The sequence below is a fragment of the Solenopsis invicta genome, chromosome 5, assembly GCF_016802725.1.
Source record: "Solenopsis invicta isolate M01_SB chromosome 5, UNIL_Sinv_3.0, whole genome shotgun sequence".
Taxonomy (NCBI): domain Eukaryota; kingdom Metazoa; phylum Arthropoda; class Insecta; order Hymenoptera; family Formicidae; genus Solenopsis; species Solenopsis invicta.
This window is the reverse complement of record NC_052668.1, coordinates 2,668,667-2,689,114: the sequence shown is the minus strand read 5'-3', so window position 1 is coordinate 2,689,114 and position 20,448 is coordinate 2,668,667. Positions and strand designations below refer to the sequence as shown.

Here is a 20,448-nt window from a genome sequence, read left to right as displayed (position 1 = left end):
CAATTATATTAATTTTATTTATGTATATTCCGTTCTTATATTATTACTCTCTAATGAACAACTAACAAAGAATAGCAGATTTTACAAATTTTAAGTTAGCACAAATTGATATTGTTCAATAATGCCTTTTTCATGTCAATCCATTTTCCAGTAATTTTTATTTATTCTTGGAGTTGAAGTTTATTTACGATCTGGAAAAGAATAAAAAAAACGTTTGCAGAGACATTATTGATTTTTAACATATAAATTAATATTGATTAATGTATAATGTAGTTAAATAATTTCAAAGTTATTTTTACTAAGTTTATAATAAACAGGAATTTTATATGATATACTTGAAATATTATATGCTTTAATATGTACCTAATAATTAATAATTTTTTATTAATTTTGATTTGTTTCCGATATAACCACAAACTTTAGAATAGATTAATTAATTTTTACAAACAGAAATTTAAACGAAATCCAGTGTTTAGACAAAAAAAATTACAATAAATCTAAATTCAAATCATTCTTTTTAACTTTATCTTTGATTTTTTGTGTTATTATTTAAAAAAATAAAGAGACTTACTTTTCAAGCATGCTTCTCGGTCTCCACGCTTTCGTCATCAATCGGATTACATTTGAGACAGCAATCGTCAATCCGATTAGCCTAGGGAAATTTTCTATACCTACGTTGAGTACCATTGTTCAATCCAATCCGAGATCCGATTAGTTATCGTAAACACCCTGTAAGTATGTAGAAAGATAGCGACTTCTTAGTTTAAAAAATTCCCCATGGACAGAATCAAATTCCATGGGTGTACACCCAAGGACTTTGATTCTGTCCATGGGGAAATTTTCCAAACTGAGAAGTCACCACTTTCTACATACTCGCAGTTCATGATTAATGAAACGACTAGAGCTTATTGGTCGTTACGTTAATCATGAAGTGTAAGTATGTAGAAAGATAACGACTTCTCAGTATGAAAAATTTCCCCATGGACAGAATCAAAGTCCTTGGATGTACATACAGTCATTAGATGTTCGTTTACTCCATCTGCAAAAGCAACTGTAGTTTGTCGTTCGTTTATCCATGGATGCATCCTATCTGTGCAGCTATCTACGAAGTCCTGCTCTAAATGCTCTGCTTGCAGTACTGTGTAAACAAACACTCGTTTATATGACTTTGAAAACTGACCGTATCATCTCTACATTGCTGAAAAAAGGAACAAGATCCATAACAAATTAAAACCTGAGACTGCATCCGCGTATCCTTGGTATAATAAAAATGGCTTTTTACAATAACGATAAAAAGAATACAGGAAAATTGATTAGAATTGATCTCTGACCACAAGTCAAAATCTGATGAGCTATTATCGATGAGATCCATAGCACAATCCATAATTACTCTGATTTCCATTGTGATTTTTGAAAATTGAATTTTTTAAATAAAATGAGCTTAACAATAAAATTTACAAAGAATTAAAACACCTAACTTTTAAATAAACTTTATAGATTAAATATTTTTAAGGTCGGTATTCATAGTCGATTCTTATATTTAAGATCATCTTAAGCATCATCTTAAGATGCCATCAACCAATCAGAGAGCCGTATTAGCATCTTAAGACGTTACTTAAAACGATCTTGAAATAAGAATCGACTATAAATACCGGTCTAAGATATTTATTGCTTATTATTGCTAAAATTTAATAATTTTAATAAAAACATAATCTTTTATATAATTAAAAAAATTACATTATAATTATTTAAATATAAAGTTATATTAAAAACATTTTCTTTACTTACACTGCAAACAATTTTTATATAATTAAGATTTTACTCACATTTTCTATTGGCACATATCCAACTAATACGATCCAAGCAACCAATCACGCAGGCATCCATTCGGTAAATTTAAGTCATGTGACCAGCAGATGAAAAAGCAGTAGCTCCGCTAACCACTACTAGTTTACACCGAGCACTTGATACGCGTACTAACTAGTAATTTTCTATTAAATTATCTTAATTTCGGAAATAAATTTAATAAATAATATATTAAGTTGGTACAATATGAATCAAAATAATTAAATATATGTATTATGTATACACGCATTGTCGAAAGTAAGATAAATTAATAGAAAGTTGCAAGTTAGTACGCGTATCAAGTGCATAAACGAATGCACCCTTAAGGGCCTTGCACATGAAATGCATAACATAACATAAGCACAACATAAAACCGATGGGCCAATAAGCATCCAGCATAAAGTCGCCATATTGATTTACATAAGATTTCCATGTGTCCAGAGGCCTTATGCTACGTTTATGCTCTGTTATGCATTTTATGTGCGAGGCCCTTTAATGTTGTAAGCCTTAAGCTGTAAGAAATTGACCAACCGTGGTCGATTATTATCCTCAGATTCAATTATGATTGGTCAATTTCTCACGGCTTAAAACTGGGGACTTTCCAGCTACGACACAAGTCAACACTGTGTAACACAGTGTCCATTGGTGTGAGTGAGACAACTAAAATTTTTTCTCTTACACTAATGAACACTGTGTTACGCAGTGTCGACTTGTGTCGTAGCTGGAAAGCACCCACTTACTACACCTATTGTAAACCGGGACTTAAGCAACATGAACAAACCTAACCAGCTCATTTTCCAAGCAGCACCGAGCCACAGTATAAGAAAGAACAATAGATCGACTCGGCACCTTTGATATGATGACTAAAAAATCGTCATTTTGCTGGTTGTGCGTGGATCCAATAGCGTTTGCGAGCGCAGTGGTTTAACTTAAGCCTGCCGCGACGATACGTTTTTTCTTACTGGATTTCTAACTGGATTTTCTTACTTGCTACCGTACGGGCAATGGTACTGGTAGTGTTACTGGTCGTGGCTTCACACAGTGCGAGTTTTTGTACGGGCTGAGCAACTGAAATTTATTTCATAAAAGCGGCACGCTTAAATATGGATAAGACAAATGAGATGGATGAAATTATTGCAACAGTTGTACATTGTCGTAAAATTGCTATTGCATTATTTTTAATTATTAAAAAATTGCGACATCGAAATAAATATCGCCGACGTTTATGGAGTCGACAGTCAATACATTCTTTAATGCCTCACTTTTACTGTGTTTATTATGGTAATTTGGTGTGTTTATCGCATATAAACATGGTTCTTATTAGTAGGCCCCTATTAAACATAAAATACTTTCTTTGGACTATTTTGAAGTCTTTTCATTTCTGCACGACGTCATGTTTGCGAAGTGAATTCACGTTAGAACTTTGACAACACTTCGACAGTATAACATGGTATAACCCAGTATAACCTATACAAACTGCGTCCTGATTGGCTTTCACAATAAACCAGTACAGAATCACGTAAGAAAAATAGGACATGATTTATTACGAAAATCCAGTACGCGAGCCAGTAGCGTAGCCCGTAAGCTACCCATTTCCAGTACGGAAGCACGTAAGACTGCCAGTATAGGAGCACGTAAGCAATCCCGTAAGAAAAAACGTATCGTCTGCGACAGGCTTTAACCTGAGTCGGGTTAATGACGCCATATGCTGGAATCGTCCAATTAGAACATAACCGCCATATTGTTGGTTGTGCGATTCGTTCATGCGCGAAGGACACAACTTTTGCCGTGTTTTATGACGGAGTCGATCTACTGTTCTTTCTTATACTGTGACCGAGCAGTCCCGAATGCGCATACGTGCACATGTGCTTCCAGACTTGCATGAGCAAAAACGTGGTACTGTGGCTCACGGAGAGCCAGAAATCCATAAACTCATTAAGAAGAAGAAGACTTGCATGTGCTCTTGGTATTTCTTTATAGAGTCTTGCGCTTCCATCATTTCCTTAACTCATGTAAATCAAGGCAATTAAAAGAACGGTATCAACATAATCACAAATCATTTTGAATCAACGAGTATACGACGAAAGCACAACAAAAAGTTATGGCAGACTACGTATTGGGCGATATAAAATCAACGGATGTGCCGTTACCGGACGATGGCTTGTCAGCCGCGCAGCTATTTACTGCGGGTGACGGCCTCACTTACAACGATTTTATTATATTTCCGGGATACATCGACTTTACTGCAGACGAAGTCGATCTGCTATCACCGTTAACCAGAAAAATTATGCTGAAGGCGCCTCTCGTATCGTCGCCCATGGATACTGTTACAGAATCAGATATGGCTATAGCTATGGCCCTGTCCGGTGGAATCGGCATTATACATCATAATTGTACTCCCGAATATCAAGCCAACGAGGTGCAGAAGGTACTTGCCAGCACATTTCTTTTTGATTGCTTTTTCGAATCCTGTAAAAATCTCTCACTTATTGCATGCCTTTTTAATTTGTCCAGATTATGTTTTAAGGTATTTACTACTAAAACTTATCAGGAAAACTTAAAAATTTCGAGGGGTTTCTTTTTGTCCTTGAAAATCATCGATTTCCATGGGATTTTATTGATACTCAAGGAAATTATTTTAATTTTACTTTCACATTTAAATTCTATCTCTGGTAAAATTATTTCTTTGATCATTTTTCTTGATAATGCAAAAAGTTTACAATCTATTAGAAATAAATGTATTATATATCTATATCTAACTAGTAACTTAATATTAATTTTTTAGTTTATAATTTCAGATGGTGCTTTCCATTATTAACACAAGTATATTTTTATTATTCATATCAAAAATTAAATATATATAATGAAATAAGATGATTATGTTAACTTATGTCATTAAATAAAAAACACCTATAATATATATTATTTAATTTATGCAGAAATTTCATCAAAACTCTCGCAAAGTTATCATATTTTATTAATTTAAAAAAAACCAATAATTGTTTCAATAGCAGTTTTTACACAATTTTACAGTTTCTAATAAAAACGAACAAAGTTTTGCATTTCTAATATAAAAAAATTGAAAATAAAAATTGTACTAATTTTATATTCCAGTACAGCATATTTTAGTTCAAAATATTGGAAGCCATCAAATTTTACAACCTTTTAAGTTCTTATTAGTTCTAAACTAGGTTCATATAATATTTCAGAAAAAATTCTAATTAACAGTTTTTAATTTAAAATAAAACTATAATTTTGCATTCCAGCACACAGTTACTAGTTTCATTTTTCAACAATCAGTTTTACATTTATATAATGTTTCAAAACAAAATTGCAACAATTAACAACTTTTTCTATAGTTCAGAATGTATATGTAACAGCATAACACTCATTGCCAGCAGAAATGTGTCATGTTGATAATTTTTGACTCTTCTGATGGTAGTTCTGATTTGTTTAGCTTAAGTTTTATGCAATTGAATTGTTCTTAAAAATTGTTTCACCTTCTGAACATTTTTTAATGGTCTAGTTTACATCGTGCACTTGCTACACATATTAAGCTCTATATTCTAACCAAATTTTTACTAAATATTTTTAGTTTGAATATTTTAAGTAAACATGATGTAAACACTGCTGAATCAACTTGATACGATCGTATCAAATAGAAGTATCGTATTAAATTGATACACGTATCAAGCGATACAAATAATGACGTAAACGCATAAAACGCATTTTAGAGAAAATCTAGCTTTGAGCATAACCTAAATTAATCGGTATTATTAGTAATTTTTGGTCTTTTTGCAATTATATTAAATTGTCATGCAAAAAAGGAGTTATTTGAGGAAAAGAAAAAACGCGAACATTTTTAAAACTATATACAAAGAAGTAGATATTTTATTAATGAAAGGAAAAAAGTATAAACCTGTTAACATTTTTCAATCATTAGTTAAAAGATATTGAAAAAAAAGACTTTTGTAAAACAACTCAACAAATAAAGTTGATATTAAAAAATTTAATGTTTGCGTTTTTATTTAAATAAGAAAATAATATACTTACAAAACAAGAATAAACTCAAGCAAATTACAATTTCAAATACAACCAAAAAGATATAATTGATATGAATTAAACTCGTATTATCTTTTTCTTTTAATACGTTCGATGTAAACGCAACTGTACCAAAGCATTGACATCAAATTTAATACGCTTATCAACGTTTTGACAATGTAAATGTATTTGACTATAAGTCAATAAAATTTTTTTTATACAATTTTAATTTTTCTGTTCAACAGAAATGAATAACTTTTGTTATTTTATCTTATTTTAATTAAACAGAATTATTCAAATGTTAGATATTTCATTTATTCCAAGATACATATTTATTTATTTTACTTTGCGCGCGCGCGTGCGTGTGTGTGTGTGTGTGTGTGTGTGTGTGCACGTATATTTCATATAATAAATTATGACTACTGTAAAATTTAATTTTTGTTAATAATAATTCTCATATAGTTTTTAATTTTATGTACCAACAAAAAAATGATTTTAAAAAAACTTACAACAAATTAAAAAAAAAATCTTTAATAATTTTTGTTATAAAAATTTTTTGAAAATTCAATACTAAAATACAATAAAATATTAAAATGTTACATTTTATTTTCTTTTCAGACAAGTAAAAAAATTGTAAAAGTGGAAAAAATTTGAAATACTTATCTTGTAACTTTAAATTATTAAAATTAAGATCAAATTTATTACGATATTTATGTTTATAGTGTTATTTTAAATATTATTTAATTATTTATTATTATTAAACATTATTAATCTTTATATTTTACACAAACTATTTATCTTTTAATAATTTTGTAAAATAAGCGCAGTTAGTCCCTCGGACGGGATCCGAAAGCGCACGGTGCGATAGCCTACCAACTAATCATCTTGACTTATCTAAGCCAACCAACGGAAAAACTCTAGGCATTGGCCGCTGTAAGTGGTGGTGTGCTTTCGGTCCCGTGTGCTATCAAGATCCGCCCTTGTTATTTGTGTTTAATAATATTCATTTACGGCGGTAATTATCCACAAGAAAGAGATAAAATAAAAATAGAGAATGTCCGACAAAGACAGTTATATCAGTCGTACAGACTTTAAAAAATGAAATACTTCAACTTTTCACAGTTGGCAGCCTTGGAAATAAGAGGCAGAAAAACGACAGAGGGCGCAGATTTTAGAGAAAGAAGGCTGCAAATTGAGCACCCATGTTATCCCTTCCATCATGGTCTCGTCTCAATTGAGCTCGATCTCGTCTCGTTTCGATCTCGTCTTGTCTCGATCTTGTCTCGGTCTCGTTTGGTCACGTGATTTTAATGCACCGAACGGTGCCGGTAGGAGGGGAGCTGTAGGAGAAAGCTTTAACTTGTCACCCGCCAGAATGCCATTTTATCATTTGTTTGTGTCAAGAAAATGTTTGAGACCGACTATCCACAGTTGCGACGTATGATATAACAATTGTGTAAAGCTCGGACACTACAGTGACTTTTAATGGAATGATAGCGGGAAGGTTTCCAGCCTATCTCATTTATAGTCTTTGGCTTTCTGTGGATCGATCATGTAATTTTTTCCTTACGATAAAAACGTGAAAAGCGAAAAATTTTTTAACTTTACTGGTAAAAATTTTCACTTTTCACATTTTTGCACTAAGGAAAAAATTATATGATCAATTTCCTGAGCATGTGTCCTGCTTAGTCTCAATTTTCAAAATCCTTGTCTCAACTGAACAATATGGATCTTCAGATCCTAAACATGGCAAATGAATGCCAGGCAGCTGAGACTGACAGTTGCCACGAGCTCAGGATTAGAGACAACAATATTCTTTTAATGATAGCCGTTTACAATTTAGTGTTTTCACAATTGCGACATCGGCGCCACAGTGTCCGAATAATGTGCTTAAGAGGATGCGTGTCAACAGGAAATGAGAGTCCGAAGCCTTTTCAATGTCTGAGATTTCTCTTTTTTTGTGTGTGTGTTTGCTCTTGACCGTACCGTGCCATCCGATTGCATTCTTTTCTTTTATGTAAATGCATGTATGTGTCCGCATGTATATATGTGTATGTATCGCACGACTTATCGTATGTGCGGACCGTATCCCAGGGAGAAATGATAAGTCAAATTGACGTCATTTTGACGTCGATGGTGTCTATAACGTTTCCAAGTTGACATCAATTTAACGTCGGTCATTGACATCAATCAGACATTAACAGCATTTACAATCTTTGATAAGTTTAGTTAAATAATACCAATAAAAAATGTTAAGTTTAATAACATTTAAAAATTAAATAAAAAAATTAATTAATTAAAAATTGCATTAAAAGGAATTAATTTAAGTTAAAAGTTAATTTTTAAAAGTTCTATTTGTATTGTTTTAAATAAGAATATACATTTTTTTAATTAAATTTTTAAAGTTATTCTAAATAACTAAACCATAAGAACATTTATAAACATTTATAAACATATTTTAATTATATATACTTTTTAAATAAAAACTTTACCGCAAATCGAAATTTAAAATTTAATTATGTATAAAACAAAAAATTAAATTATTATTATTATATTTAATAATATTTATAAAAAAACTTATTTACACAGTAACATGCTTTAAATTATTTAGATATTTAACATTCCGTTATTGGGTGCATAGACGTTGCAAGAAAAAAGGGGCGCCGCAGAAACTATAATAATAAAATGATAATGGAATCGATATCAAATTGACATCAATTTGATGTCGAAATCATTTCGATATTGATTCGATAGGTCATTTCTCGTTGAATTATATAGTAATACCGATAAAAAATTGTAAATTTAATAAAATTTAAAAATTGAATTAAAAATAAATTAATTAAAAGTTGCATTAAGAAATTAAATTAAGTTAAATTAAAAGTTAATGTTTAAAAGTATTATTTATATTGTTTTAAATAAGAATGTAATGTAATTTATTTGTTACTTATACGTCAACATCTACGCTATCTATATTTATCTTTCAAAATCAATATATATATATATATATATATATATATATATATATGTGTGTGTGTGTGTATATGTATATATGTATACTTATTATATTTACAACAAATTTTTATAAAAACGGCTGATTTACCCTTTTGTTACAAGTTTTTGTTGCACTGAATAAACGTGTTGCTATCGGTAACTTCCTAGTCAATCTTTATCTACTTTCTATGACATATCTTTTAAGCATATATTTCAAATATAAAGTGCGTTTTTAAATGCTAAATTTAAAAATGGGCTTTATATAGTACTGGGCCTTATTCGGCTTAAGTACCTTATTAGAACTAGGTTCAAAGACATTTAAAATCAAGATAAATGGAAAAGCAGTAAACATTTCTATATATTGAAACCAACATATGTTTTAAAAAAAGAAAATAATCCATCCAAATTTAAAGAAACTAAAGAAACTCCACAAAAAGAGATCAAGACAAAAACAGGACGAATTTCTAGCCCAGTTGTCTGTTTCAGGATCAAATAAAATCAGCTTTATAAAAATTAATGGAGTAATGTGACAATCATTCCGATCACACGTAAAATAAAATATTATAAAATTGAAACTTTGAAAATAAATTATAAAAACAAAAGAAAAAGGGAGACACTTCAGGAAGAAAAATAAATTATAAAAATTATTATTTTATAAAAATATAACAAAAAAAAGTAAAAGTTATAAATCAAAAACCAGATGGCGAAGAAAACACAAATTAAAAAGACACCACAAATAGTATATAAGGAGAAGATTTTGGAGACAACGGCATCCTCCCCAAATTTTGCCTATGGCTGTGTACTTATTTTATGTCAGCAGGTTTTGCTTAGTTTTTGCCGACATTTTGCTATCAAATTATGTTTGCGAGCTTTGTTCGGTTTTTGCCGACAGTTAACTGTCAAGTAATGTACACAAGCTTTGTTCGGTTTTTGCCGACGATTTGCTGTAAAAATATGTCTGCAAGCTGTGCTCGAAATTTGCCGACAATTTGTTGCTATGTTATATGTACAATTTTTGCTCGATTTCTAGTGGCAATTTGTTGTCAAATTGTGTCAACAAGTTTTGTCGCCAAAACATAATCTTAATGCGGACACAGTTGATTCCAATTTGCTAAATATTTTTAATTGAATTTGCTAGCAATTTGTAGGCAAATTGTTGACATTTTGCTATCTGGGATATATATATATATATATATATAGGGGAGACCGGGGCAAATTGTTAGACCTTTTTTTCTTTTGTGTCTCCTGAGTCGTATATTAATTAAAAAAAAAAACATGAGCCGGTTTGAAAAGTTGCATCTTCCCTTTCACAATGCCGATATAAATAGAACATGCAAATGTACTTGCTTTAAAGTACATATAAAAATGTCGACCAATGTCAAGAATTAAGAATAGCCCCAAGCCCGGGATAATTCGTAACTAGTCCGGGAATATTCCGAAATTTGTATTTTAAATTGAAAGTCTGTAAAAAAGCTGTTGTTAAGACTTTCTTTTATTTAAAAAAGGATGTAGGTATACAAAAAACAAATGTAAACATACACTTTCGCATGTTCTTTTATACCATCGGTGTGACAGATTTCCTAACCTCACAAGTGTCAATCTATAACGCTTTATAACTTTTTACCTGCTTAAGAGCGACGATTTTATATTCATATTCATGTTCTATGTACTAAAAGACACAATATTATCAAGTTTGATCAAGTTTGAACTCAATCAATGAAGAACTTTACTTCAATGTTTAACTCTGCGTAGCACAGACGTTTGTAACACAGCCGTAAGGTTAGAGTTACCCAACTTAGGTTAGGCGCTGCAATCAGTATTAACGAATCGCCCCGGTGCTCGGTATTACGAATAGCCCCAACATCAACTGTGCGCATTATTGCGTATGATCGACAAAAATAGACATCACACAGCAAAAAGTAAACATGAAATGTTTCAAATACGTTCAACTGAACACGATACATTCAAAGTTTTCAAAAAAACCTTATTATCTTATTTAAATTTCGAAGAAATGCCGACTATCAGAAATTACTTTGACTGTCGCAAAACACATTTTTCACTACTACGACTTCAATATGACGCCGTTACCAACAAATCTTTGTTAGCAACATCGTTACATTAGAACGTGTTTGAAGTAAATTTTTAATATGTACCCATAAAAAGATATTTCCAATTAGCGAATTCCCCCTTCTAACGATTTGCCCCGGTCTCCCCTATATATATATATTGTGACGTGGCAGTTTTACCTGCCTCGCCACTTTGTCCTCCGCCTAAACAAAGCGCAAGGAGGCGCATGACTGGGTCGGGCACTAAGCGAGAGAGCAAAATCTCTGGCGGGACTGAATAGCGTGTATTATTTTTGTTTATTTATTTGCGGCTTACTTCATGTGAACTCGGTCGCCTCGACAAACGTCGTCGAAGGAGCAGCAGCGACGAGGAATGTCGACAGCAGCTGGACGCGGCGAGGGCGATTGTTCAGGGCCGGCCCACGGAAAACTGCCGACGGAGAGGAGGACGAGGCGAGACGTGGCGACGAATGAGCGTCACGCGAGAGAAGCTTACGCAAAGCGTCAAGGGTGGACAGGCTGGAGCGAATAAACGGCCAGGACAAAGGCCGTCAAATGCCGGTTGTCCGTCCGGGAGGATAGCGGCAAAAAATCGTCGCAGGAAAAGTTTGCCGTCGCCGCTCGCAAAGACGGCGAGAACGACCGAAAAATCGGATGCCGACGGGGAACGCGAAACACCAGCAGAGACCCGTTACTGCGCGGCCGTGACGTCACAGCTAGATAAAGGCGGCCGCTGATAGGCCCTGCTGCTAGGCGCAAGAATATTGCGCATCTTGTGGGAGGGGTGCACCCACCGATCGCGCATCGAGCGCGATCCTCCCGGCTTTTGCGTGCGACCCGTTAACTTGCGTACGTAAGGCGTAAGCGAGCGCTCGATATTGGCCCAGGTTATCGTTGGTAGCTATCGGCAGCAGTGTCTAACCTGGCGATCCATGCCCGGACGTCCGCGGAACCAGGGAGGAGATAGTGTTGTCGTCGAGGTGACCCTCTAAGAGCTGTGTAAAGCCACGAACTACTCGTGCCGGCTGGCTCGTGCTATGAGGTGGAACCATTAAGTTAGTGTGTGAATGCGTCCGCCGCGTGGCGATTGAACGCACCTTTTTCGTGTTTGGCTGGCTCTCCACCTCAAGCACGAGACCTTGTCGAGGCACCCAGCTGTCGGCTGCCGCGTGTGCGTTAGCTGTCCCGCCGTAGAAGCTCGCGGACGACCGGCTTCCCGGGAAGCTGCAAAGCCCTCGCGCACGTATAATATTTGATGTACGTAAAATGTAAGTAATAAGAATACGAAAATCTACAGATTTATAAAATTATTACATAAAATATTATAATCAGATATCAACATGTTACACGTCAATCCCCAAAACGGAAGTCGGAAGTTAGCCACACCGCAGGGGCGAAACTGAAATGGTATTAATCGCCTGCGAAACTTTAAACTGACATAATTTTTATAATTTGTAAAATAATTTTGATAAATCATACATCATTGTATTTATTTAAAAAAACGCTACTTTTATCATATAAAAATATTCACTTTACCATGCAAAAGTTATGCATGTCTCTTTGTTCTTTAACATAGACAATTTTTTTATGTAACTACTGTACTCACAATAAAGTTTAGTTCAAACCATTTAATTTGATGTTATATTTATTGGATCTATCTTTGCCAGTTTACGAAATAAAGGAGGATGGCCACTTATATTGGGACACCCTGTATGTATGTATATACATACATATACACACACACGCGCGCGCGCGCTCACGCGCACGCACACGCACACACATACATATACAGTATGTATATGTATATGTATATGTATATGTATATGTATATGTATATGTATATATATATATATATGTATATATGTATATATATATACATATATACATATATATATATATATATATATATATATATATACAAAGTAATTATTAATGAATGTCCCCACTTTTTACCATAGAAACACGCATTTGTAATTTCTAATATAATAATATGTTAGAAATACGTATCCGTCAGTAAATCATGCACCTATGATAAAAAAATGGGGACATTCATTAATAATCACCCTGTATATATGTGTGCGTGTGCGTGTGCATATGCGTGTGCGTGCGTGCGTGCGTGTGTGTGTGTGTGTGTGTGTGTGTGTGTGTGTGTGTGTGTGTGTATATATATATATATATATATATATATTGTTGTGCCCGTTCAACCGAGCTTGAAAAGTTGGCCGAAGAAAATCAATTGATTTGATAAAAAAAAATGAGGCCGGCTTTTGTTCTGTTTTGGGTCGCGGAGCTGTCAAGCAATATTTTTAAAATAATTCCGCTACGAATTAATTGTATGTCTATTAAGCTGACACAGCCACTTCAGCACAATTTAATGAAACATACACAGAAATTTAGTGCTTTTTTGTTGTTAATTTGTTGCTCAATTGCGGATTTTGTTGCCCCAGCCGATTCGGAGAAAATAGTGGCTGTGCTGGCTTAAGATTAAAGCTACCATAGTCATTTAAAAAAAAATAAAAAACAATACAGATTTTTTTCTATTAATTTATTGCTAATTTGTTGCTTAATTCCCAAATTTGTTGTTCCACCCTCAACCCCTGAAAAACCGCCCCAACCAGTCGTACATTAATACAATAGAATAAAATTTATATTTAATAAGGTATTTTGTTTCTACGAATTTGTTACTCGCGATTTTTAATAACTCCGATTTTGTTGCTCCACCCCCAACTTTCTAAAAGCCACCCCTAACAGTTCTACATGAGCACAATACTCCAAAATTAATATATAATAAGTTATTTCGACTGATTTGGTGTGTGTGATTTTGTTGCTCGCGATTTTCGACAAATCTGATGTTGTTGCTCCACCCCCGACCTTTGAAAAGCTACCCTGAACAGTCATACGTGAGCACATTCTCCAAAATTAATATATAATAAGATATTTCGACTGATTTTGACTCTTTTATTTTGTTGCTTGCAATTTTCGACAAATCCAATTTTGTTGCTCCATCCCCGACCCTCGAAAAGCCACCCCGAAATCAGTCGAAATATCTTATTACATATTAATTTTGGAGAATTGTGTTTACATAAGACTATTTGGGGTGGATTTTTGAGAGTCGGGGGTGGAGCAACAAAATCGGATTTGTCGAAAATAGCGAGCAACAAAATCAAAGAGTCAAAATAAGTCATAATGTTTTATTAAATATTAATTTTGGAGAATTGTGTTCGCGTAGAACTGTTAGGGGTGGCTTTTCGGGGGTCGAAGATAGAGTAGCAAAATCGGATTTGTCGAAAATAGCGAGCAACAAAATCGGAGAGTCAAAATCAGTCATAATGTTTTATTAAATATTAATTTTGGAGAATTGTGTTCGCGTAGAACTGTTAGGGGTGGCTTTTCGGGGGTCGAAGATAGAGTAGCAAAATCGGATTTGTCGAAAATAGCGAGCAACAAAATCGGAGAGTCAAAATCAGTCAAAATATTTTATTATATATTAATTTTGGAGAATTGTGCTCACCTAAGACTGTTCGAAGTGGCTTTTCGAGGGTCGGGGGTAGAGCAACAAAATCGGATTTGTCAAAAATTGCGAGCAACAAAATCACACACATTAAATTAGTCGAAATATCTTATTATATATTAATTTTGGAGAATTGTGCTCACGTAGAACTGTTAGGGGTGGCTTTTCGAAGGTTCGTAGTGGAGCAACAAAATCGGATTTATTGAAAATTCCGAGCAACAAATTCGTAGAAATGAAATAGCTTATTAAATATAAATTTTATTCTATTGTGTTAATGTACGACTGGTTGGGGCGGTTTCTCAGGGGTTGGGGGTGGAGCAACAAATTTGGGAATTGAGCAACAAATTAATAGAAAAAGAATCTGTATTGTTTTTTTTTTTTTACTTTTTTAAATGGCTGTGCTAGCTTCAATCTCAAGTCAGCACAGCATTATTTTCTCCGAATCGGCTTGAACAACCAAATCCGGAATTGAGGAACAAATTAGCAACAAAAGAGCACTAAATTTCTGTATATGTTTTATTGAATTGTGCTGAAGTGGCTGTGTCAGCTTAATAGACGTATTAATTGTACATAGTGATCTGATCAAAGTCAGTGTTCTTTTTTACAAAGAGTGCCTAATTATTTCGTGTTGTGCGTTTGCGCCTCCTTTCGCAAGTTTTGCGTGCTCGCCTCGTCGAGCACAACTATATATATATATATAGGTATTATAGTTAACAAGTTATTAGGCAGATCACTTTTAGGATGTATATCGCTAGAAAAAAGCGATATACGCTGCGAAGAGAGTCATAAGGACACCGGCCTAACAACATCGCCCAGACATTGTAACAAGTCGGCAGTAAACCATAATATTAAAAGCTGAATGATTAATACGTCTCATATTTTGAAATCCCGCATTCTCCAAGCACCATCTCGACTATAATTATAACTTTATAACCCTGAAATTTATTATTTGTTTGTTAAAAATTGATTAATTTTATTCTAATTTACGTTTGTAAATAGCGAGCTTGTCCTCTAAATGGTATCATTATTTTTAATTTTTTAAATTTTAGTTTAGCTTGAAAATCTTGAATGCGATTTCCAAATAATGCAATTGAATTTATTGTATACCGTAATATGTGTATAAATTCGACGTATAGAGTTATATCATGTATTGGGAACAATTGTGAGATAGTCATAAATCACTTACATTACGGATGTAAAATCGCTCTTGCAAATTTACATCCTCATAGTGAACGTTGCGTAATGTTTACTAGCAACAAAGAAATTATTTTAAAGTTATTCAAGCCAAATTATTTTAAAAAATTTATTTTAATAAAATATGTTTTTAAATCTTGTGGCGCTTATTAATGTGTATAATCTACGAAGGATTATTAATTTATGATTTTTTATATTTAAAGTACCTTTTATGACATTAGTTAGTATTTCACCTTTCTGCTACTTCTCAAATGTATCTTTTTTTTTCTCTTCAGTAAATTGTAAATTACGTTTGTTCTATGTACTTGATGAATTTCTATCTAGAGAATGATTAATAGAACTCTATAGCTAACAAACTAGTGTTAACAAAAATTGTGTGGCGTAAATGTTTAGTTATTAAAAAACAAAATAAAATATTTCACTACCTTTTTCTTTTCTTTCTAGTAACAATTAGCATATAAAAGAGATGACATGGCATCAATACCATGAAATCACATCGCATCACAAAATAAAAATATTTCAAAACTGCATTTAAAAAATTCTCTAATTGTTTTAGAGTTTTAGAATTTTAAATAAAAAATTCCTGGCTAAGTCTAAGAATTATCAAGAAATTTATTTACAAAATTTGAGTAAACAAATTTTTTATTACCTTATATTAAATCTTGTGCTTATAATATGCTTGTCTTTTGTTTCTAGGTAAAAAAGTATAAACACGGTTTCATCAGAGATCCAGTTGTGTTGGCACCACATCACACGGTCAATGACGTTTTAAATGTGAAGTCTGAGCATGGTTTTACTGGAGTACCCGTTACAGATACGGGTAAGGTTGGCGGTAAACTTTTAGGCATTGTCACCTCTAGAGACATTGATTTTCTCGAGCGTTTGCCTGATTATCAACGCAAGACGCTTAGTTCCACAATGACGACTCTGGAAGATCTCATCACCGCGCCAGCTGGCGTAACATTGCAGGAGGCAAATGTAATATTAGAAAAATCGAAGAAGGGAAAGCTCCCCATTGTCAATGATCGGGGCGAGCTTGTGTCTCTGATGGCGAGAACCGACTTGAAAAAGAACCGTAGCTACCCAAACGCCAGCAAGGACGAGAACAAGCAATTATTGGTAGGGGCCGCGATAGGAACGCGAGAGAACGACAAGCATCGACTGGAATTGCTCGTAACAGCTGGTGTAGACGTGGTGGTATTGGATTCTTCACAAGGCAATTCGATGTATCAGATTGATATGATCAAGTATATTAAGTCTCAACATCCAAATTTACAAGTGATCGCTGGTAACGTCGTCACTACTGTGCAAGCCAAGAATCTTATAGAGGCAGGATCCGATGCGTTACGCGTTGGAATGGGCTCCGGATCTATTTGCATAACCCAAGAAGTAATGGCTGTGGGACGGCCGCAAGCAACAGCCGTTTATAAAGTTTCCGAATATGCCAGAAAATTTGGAATACCTGTAATAGCGGACGGTGGTATTCAATCTATCGGTCATATTATCAAAGGTCTTAGTTTAGGCGCTAGTACAGTTATGATGGGCTCCCTTTTGGCTGGAACATCTGAGGCCCCAGGCGAATATTTTTTTAGCGACGGAGTTCGACTTAAAAAGTACAGAGGAATGGGTTCTTTGGAAGCCATGGACAGGAAGGACGCCAAGGGTTCGGCGATGGATAGATATTTCCATAATGAGATGGACAAACTAAAAGTAGCTCAAGGTGTCAGCGGCTCTATAGTGGATAAAGGTTCAGTGCTTAAATTTTTGCCTTATTTAACTTGCGGGATTAAACATGGTTGTCAAGATATCGGGGCTAAGTCACTTACCATTCTGCGATCTATGATGTACAGCGGGGAATTGAAGTTCGAAAGAAGAACACATTCAGCTCAGCAAGAAGGCAACGTGCACAGCTTGTTCTCATACGAGAAAAGACTTTATTAAGTGATTAATGTAAACTCGTAAAGCACGCGTCATGCGAAGAGGTACCTGCATTTAATCGAATAGCAACTATTTTCCAAGATTAGATAGACTTACAAGAGAAATTGTTAATCTCTTTTACCTGTTGCGAATGTGCAATGAGATGTATCGTTAACTTGGACTTGGGAATACGACTTATTTACCTCAGAATTGCTTTTGACGAGCGGAGAAACTACATTAAATCATTTTCATTATATTGCTCTCGTTAATGAGTATGTGTCGTAGCTTGCAATATACAGGGTGATTCAGAACGACCCATGTGTCCCTGTAAAGACGTGTTCTTGGATAAATTCTGAGATGATTTTTCCTGTACGAAAATTTTGTCCGGCGCTTACTTTTTGAATAATAAGAGGATAAAGTTAGCAAATCACGGGCCGTGTACACATGGTAGACAAAGGCGGCGCAACTCACCTTCCGATACGGATAAGCACCCGCGTCGGACGGTGAGTTGCGCCGCCTTTGTCTACCATGTATACACGGCCCGTGATTTGCTAACTTTATCCTCTTATTATTCAAAAAGTAAGCGTCGGACAAAATTTTCGTACAGGAAAAATCATCTCAGAATTTATCCAAGAACACGTCTTTACAGGGACCCATGGATCGTTCTGAATCACCCTGTATATGGCATGTTTTAAATTTAATGTACATTTTATATTCACAACGTATGTGATATTAAATTCAAGACGAATCATGAGATTTTATATTGTATGATGCATTTATATATAATTAATCTATATATATGACGTTTAAAGGAGTATTCTTACTTTCGAATTTTAAGAATTTGTTTTTTTTTTGGCAACTTTTAATAAACAACTTTAAGAGAGAGAGAGAGAGAGAGAGAGAGAAAAGATAAAGAGTGAGAGGTAAAAGACAGAAATTTATTAACACAAGATTTTTTATCTGCACAGTTTTTATAATTGTAAATTTTGAACACCTTTTTCAAAATATTTTTTATGACTGTTGCCATAACAACTCATCGATTACATGTTTATAGACGTACATAAGATTTCAATAAGATCAAAAAATATAATCATCACAAAATTTATTAAGGCCGTTATTCATAATCGATTCGTATTTCGAGACTGTCTTAAGTAATGACTTAAGATGGTAATACGACTCTCGGATTGGTACAGTTAAATGTCCTTCATAAACTTTTTTAAACATTAAAAATTATTTACAAATCTGTATGGGCGTGTCAAAAAAGCTGATTAATTGTTACCACGATCAAGATGTATAAATTATTTAAAATAAAAAAGAAAATTTTAATTCCTATAAAAAAATATTGTAGTTCTTGTCCGATTTACAATCAAGTTAAAAAATTGGTTTGTAAAAACCAACAGTTTTGAAAAAAAAAATAATTTTTTTGCTTTTTTTAAAATTTTTTATAAAAAATCGAAAAATTCAACTTTTTATTTGATTGTAAGTCGTATAAAAAAGAAACAAGTTCATGGGCGTACACAAGGAAGATTATAAATTTTGGCCAAGAGAAAGAATTAAATTAAAATAATTTTTATAACAAACAGTTAAACCACCTTTTGGCCAATGCGTGGTTTATAAATGGGATAAGAAGAATGACGAAAGAACAACTTATTAAAAATATTGGACTAAAGATATTAAAAGTAAAACTTTCGGCAAAAATGCAGAAAAGGGGTCAGAGTAAACGAGGTCTACAGATGTATTCCACATGGGTTTGCGACTTTTCACACGAGGTATGGTCCACCCCATCGTGGAAAATCGGAAAATCCATATGGAACAGTTTATCTGTAGCTCTCGCTTCGTCCCTGAGACAAAGGAGAAGTGGACCTCGTTTCGCGTGAAAAGTCGCAAAACTTTATTCGTAAATATTTTTTAAATAAAGAGTGAACATTACTTAAAACCTTTTGTAAGTCACTCAGGACCCTCTCCTTGATAACATGTCAAAGTCAAGGTCATTAAAGGCTGCTCCCCTTTTCTGTATTTTTACCAAACTTTCTTTTCAATAATAAAATATGTTTTGCATATTTTTGTAGCCCAATTGTGCACAATGAGTACATTGAAAGGTTTTTTAGTATAATATAAATGAAAATCTGATGTTGACAATATTAGAAAATTGCCTCAAGGCTCCTATCTACTTGCCACGGTATATTGAAGTCGTTATGTCATAAGCAAGAAATCACACGTAAAAGTTTCCGCTTTGGTATTTGTAAATAAAAAAAATTTGGATAAAACAGAATAAAATCATTTTAAAACATTTTTGTAAAATTGGATCTTGACTATCCTTTTTCCACTTAATAGTCAATAAATAATCGTAAAAAGCACGCAAAATGAAGTCGGGACTATACAGATAGGAAAACATTCGGACAGCTGTTGAAAAGAGTGAAAAATATGCTTTTATATATAAAATTCAAAGAGACTACCTGCGGCGCATTTTTACAAATTTAGTACAACGCAAGTAATATTTTCACAATAAAACAAAATAACATGCAAGACAAAATTTTATGTTCAACTTGTCACGTTTCACAACTATTAGTTCTAATTTTGTCCGTGACGGTACGTCGCTACCGTCAATGCGGAGTTCTCGGTTCAGGCATCAGGAGCCTTAATGGATACATATAGGTACTCTGTTTAAAGCAAGAACATAACCAAGTCTGAGCATATAGACAGAATAGTAGGGAGAGCATAGCGCCTTACTCATAAGGGAATCTCTTGAAGTGTTATACTCCGATTTTAATGAAACTTTACACACATTTAGGTAACATAATTAGATGATTTTAGAAACTATCAGTTGCGGCCCAAATTTGGTTTCAAAGGGTGAAATCATCTCTTATGTGTATAGCAGATTTC

General features: G+C 33.6%; 1 protein-coding gene across 2 annotated transcripts; it reads left to right on the top strand.

Annotated features, from left to right (window-relative positions):
• Positions 1-3,521: 3,521 nt before the first annotated feature.
• LOC105200578 (inosine-5'-monophosphate dehydrogenase 1b) lies at positions 3,522-17,954 on the top strand. Of its 2 annotated transcripts, none has more exons than XM_026139303.2 (2): positions 3,522-4,273; positions 16,345-17,954. In XM_026139303.2, the coding sequence occupies exons 1-2, from the start codon at positions 3,947-3,949 to the stop codon at positions 17,587-17,589; spliced, it is 1,572 nt and encodes a 523-aa protein (XP_025995088.1). In that variant the 5' UTR covers positions 3,522-3,946; the 3' UTR covers positions 17,590-17,954. The 2 variants fall into 2 exon arrangements, with proteins under 2 accessions (XP_025995088.1, XP_039305134.1); XM_039449200.1 differs by lacking the exon at positions 3,522-4,273 and adding an exon at positions 6,605-7,324.
• Positions 17,955-20,448: the final 2,494 nt, after the last annotated feature.

Bases quoted from the DNA above. Each gene is read 5' to 3' on its own strand.
- LOC105200578 (XM_026139303.2), top strand. From the start codon at position 3,947: ATGGCAGACTACGTATTGGGCGATATAAAATCAACGGATGTGCCGTTA. The intron at 4,274-16,344 runs GTACTTGCCAGC...TTTTGTTTCTAG, and splicing joins AAGCCAACGAGGTGCAGAAG to GTAAAAAAGTATAAACACGG.